Here is a 4049-nt window from a genome sequence, read left to right on the forward strand (position 1 = left end):
GCGGCGCAGGAGGGGCCGCCCGCCGCGGGACCCACCCGTGTTCCCCGACGTGGGCTCGATGATGGTGTCCCCCGGCTTCAGGGTCCCGGCGCGTTCGGCGTCCTCGATCATGCGCAGGCTGATTCGATCCTTGACGCTCCCGCCCGCGTTGAAGAACTCGCACTTGGCCACTGGGAGCGCCGGGTCAGAGAGGTGGGGCCGGGCAGCCCCCCTCGGCTGACCCGGGTGTGGCTGCGCAGGGCTGCCTGGAGCCTCTGCCCAGCTGACGCACCCGCTGGCCCCCGCCCGGCCATCCTGGCCTGAGGCCCTCCCGCGCCCCCAGGAGGCCCTACTCACAGAGTTCACACTTGAGCCCAAAGTTCTTCCCGATCTTGTTGATCCTCACCATGGGGGTGTCCCCAATTTTCTTCAGGATATCTGGCAAGATCTTGGGGGGGCTGGTCCTGGGGCGGGGAGTCACAGTCACCCAGAAAGCACGGGTCAAGGAAACCAGGGCAGGCTGGTGGGCAGAGCTGGGCGCCTGCGGATCCATGCGGCCGGGCCCAGGCCGGGCAGGTGGATCCTGCTGCAGGCGGTTCCTGTTCGCATGGCACCGGCCGCCTGCCCAGGGCCGCCTGCCAGGGTGGCCCGGGGCCCAGCAGCGACCCTGCGCCCAGTACACCCTGGTGTCGCCCAGAGAACAGAGCTGCTTGGTCACTCTGCCCTTGGGCTCAGGCTAGGGCAGACCGGCCCTCAGGAGGTCTCCAGGCCCCGGAGCGTCCAGATTGAGGACCCCGCCGTCCGGTGCTGGCCGCCTCTCCGCAGCCCTCCCACCCTCACAAGGGCGCCGTCCTCCACGTGCGACCCGGACTCGGGGCCACCCCCACCCTCCCGAGCCTTGTCCTCAAAGGTCTCGGCCCGTTCCCCCACCTGCTGGGCACAGAGTTGGGGTGCCGGGACCCAAGAGCTGGGGACCGCCACCGCAGCCCTGCCCACGGGGCAGGGGACCATCCAGGGCAGCAGGGACTCCTGCCTGCCGCTGGGGTGTGGACAGGGCAGGAAGCAGACCCCCAGCCGCCCTCGTGCGGGCTTGCGAAGGTGGGGCTGCGGGAGAACGGGCTGCGGGCAAAGGGCTGCGACCGGCCTTGGAGGGAGGCCAGGCCCCCAACGTGGGTTGACTCATTAACTAGTTAAAGCCAAAGCTGGGCAGCGGGGAGAGGCCAGGGAGCGGACAACAGGGTCACCCCAAGGCTCTGGGGGTCAGTGGAGAAGCAAGGTCCACTGCTGGGCAAGGAGTGGGGCAGGCAGCAAACTCGGGGCTCCTGACTCCATGCCAGGCTCGGGGAGTTGGGGGGCGGCTGTCCAAGGTGACCAGGGCAGGAGTCCAGGGCCGGTCTCAGCGAGGACCCTGGATGACCTCTGGACTGCCAGCTCCCGAGGCCACCCCCTCTGGGACCCCAAACCACCCAGCCTGTGTGTCTGGGGGTCAATGGGCAGCACTCCAAGTTCCGGGGGGGCCGCAGCCCCCAGGAGCCTCAAAGGGGCTATGGGCCATGCAGGGGACACAGGCGGGAGGGGTGCTGTGACAGGGGGGCTGGTCAGACCACCCCACCTGGCCCCCAGAGCCCCGGTGTCTCCGTCCTGCCGGGGCAGCCTGGCCCAGGCCCTCCACCCACTGCCCCGGTTTGTCTTGGCAGCGAGGCCATCCGGCTGGCCAGCGGCCTCCCGGTCCAGGGCGCCGGGTGCAGCCTCGCCTATCTCGGCCTGGCGTGGGCACCGCCCCCACCCTCAGCCCCCAGTGCTGCGCCTGGGGATAGCCCCACGCCGCCTTCTGCCCCACGGGACGCAGAGCTGACCGCAGGCGGCCATGCTGTGCGAGGCCGCAGTGCTGGGGTCTCCCCGGCCAGACCGGCACCTGCCCAGCAGCACACCAGTTTGGGGTGTCCCCGGGGGCTGTCCCCAGGCGAGCCCAGGGTCGGACAGGCCCCAGGCCCCGAAGTGCCCATGACCCCGCATCCGCAGGAGCAACAGGACCCCAGACCGGCTGTGCCCAGACACGCCGGCCAGAAGCCTCGCCCGGCCTTGCATGCGCACCAGCACTGCCGTCCAGCCAGCTGTCCACCCTGGCCCACCTGGCCTCCGCAGCCTGGGCGGCTCTTCTGTAAAAGCCCCCGGCTCACCGCCCCTCCTTGCAGAGTGACCACAGCAGCGAGGGCCCCGGGGTCCGCAGGCCTGTGTGGCCCCAGCGACCCCACCAGGGACGGGCAGCGACTTACAGGCTGGTGTGGTGGTGCGGCGAGTCGGAGGGGGGCCGGCCCAGCCTCCAGGAGCACCTGCTGGGGGTGTCGGGCCGTATCCACTGACGCTCCTGCACAGCTTTGGCCCCCAGGGGCTGCGTCTCGGGGCTCCCGGTGTCTGGACGTGCCCCTGAGAGGTGGGGGCACCCTCCAGACCCCTGTTCCGGCTGGGGTTTCTCAGACGGCATGCTGGGTCCTGGGGGCAGGGGTGGTGGTCAGCGGGCCGCGGGGCTCGGCGCTTGCAAGGCGGGCAGCACGGGCCGCTGCGGGCGGCGCGGCGGCTCCGGAAGGTTAAATGTACAAGGCAGGGGCGGGGCTTGCACGCGTGGGGCGGAGCCAAGATCCCAGCGGAGCGGCACTCTCGGGGTGCAGGGGCGGGGCCTGGCGGCCCTGTGCCGGCCCGCGGGGGACAGCGGCTGCTCAGCAGGGCCGCTCTCGCAGCCCATTTGCGTGATGGGGATAAAAGCAGCGCGTGGACACGACGCGCTGTAGCCCCAGACCTGAGCAAGTTTTCCACGCCAGGCACCCCCACGGGGAGACAGGGCGGGGCCTGCCGGAGGGGCGGGGCCTGCCGGAGGGGCGGGGCCTGCCGGAGGGGCGGGGCGGTGTTGGAGCTGGGAGCATGTCCAGCTGCAGCGGCCAGAAAGGGCCTGTGAGACTTAACTGTGTGACCACCTGAGCCACGAGGGACAGACGCGACAAAACATACGGAGGGCAGGGGAGTGTGCCAGGGTCAGTGCCCCTGAGCTGCCCACCTGGACATTCCGGAGGCCCCCGCACCCCCAGAGGCCCCCGCACTCCCTGCAGGGAGCCAGGGTCAGTCGGGGGCCCCTACCTTCACCCCGTCGCGGCTGGTGACTCTGAGGCTCACGAGCCAGTGCAGCGAGTTTCGGGGTGGCACGAAGCAGGGGCCCATGGGAGCAGGCCAGCCGGAGCAGGCCGGCGGGACACGGAGCAACATGGGCTTCGGCCCTGTGGCAGGGTGGGGTGGCGCCTGTCCCCACACGGCAGCACGCCCAGGCCTGCCGCTCCCAGTCCTGGGGCCGGGGCCTGGTCCCAGGGGCGCTCCAGGGGCGGGGCGCCGCTCCCCACGGAGGCTAGGCCTCCCCACAGGCAGAGGAAGGCAGCCTGGGAAGGCCCGGGCTCGGCTCCTCCCAGAGCGCGGGGCCTGGCTGGTGGTGGCCGGGTCCTGCCCACCAGCCCGGCCTGGCCACGGCCGCCGCAGGGACCCCAGCCTCTGGCATCGCCCCAGCTGCCTGCTGGTGAGGCCTCAGGCCCCCAAAGTCGTTCCCATCCTGGGGTCACACTTCTGGTCTCACCAGCCCACACACCTCCCCAGGCCCCGGCTCTTCCTCTGGGACCCCCCCCCCCAGAAGGCCAGGCAGCCACCCTGCCACCTTGCAAAGTCCCCCTCACGGCTGGGGCGAGGGCGGCTGGGGCGAGGGCGGCTGGGGCGAGGGGACCCTAGCAAGGACTGGCCCCAGGGGAGCAGACCGCGGGCAGCCCCAGGGCCTGGAGCCTCCTTGGCCACCGGCCGGCTCCCAGCTCTAACCTCTGACCGCCTGAGGGACTGCTGGGAGCAGAGCACAGCTGGGAACGGGCCAGGGCCCCGCAGCCAAAGGAACCTGGCAGGTGGCCACTTGCGCCGACCCGGATCTGAACCCGCCGGCTCCGGCTGCCCCGCTCCGGCTGCCCCGCCCACTCGCGCTAGGCCAGCGACCAACGTGTGTCCCAGGGCGCGGGCTCCCCTGGGGCGGGCGCGGGCTCACCTGG

At 71.8% G+C, this 4049-nt stretch overlaps 1 protein-coding gene across 1 annotated transcript in view; it reads right to left on the reverse strand.

The window, feature by feature from the left end:
- CBS (cystathionine-beta-synthase) overlaps nt 1-2470 on the reverse strand; it is a 25510-nt gene extending 23040 nt beyond the window's left edge. The window contains 3 exon segments of the mRNA XM_012731093.1: nt 36-170; nt 337-443; nt 2256-2470. Of these exon segments, the coding sequence (XP_012586547.1) occupies nt 36-170; nt 337-443; nt 2256-2464 (451 nt within the window). The 5' untranslated portion in view covers nt 2465-2470.
- Between the last annotated feature and the right edge of the window lie 1579 nt (nt 2471-4049).

The sequence above is a fragment of the Condylura cristata genome, unplaced genomic scaffold, assembly GCF_000260355.1.
Source record: "Condylura cristata isolate star-nosed mole 26May11 unplaced genomic scaffold, ConCri1.0 scaffold00003, whole genome shotgun sequence".
NCBI lineage: Eukaryota > Metazoa > Chordata > Mammalia > Eulipotyphla > Talpidae > Condylura > Condylura cristata.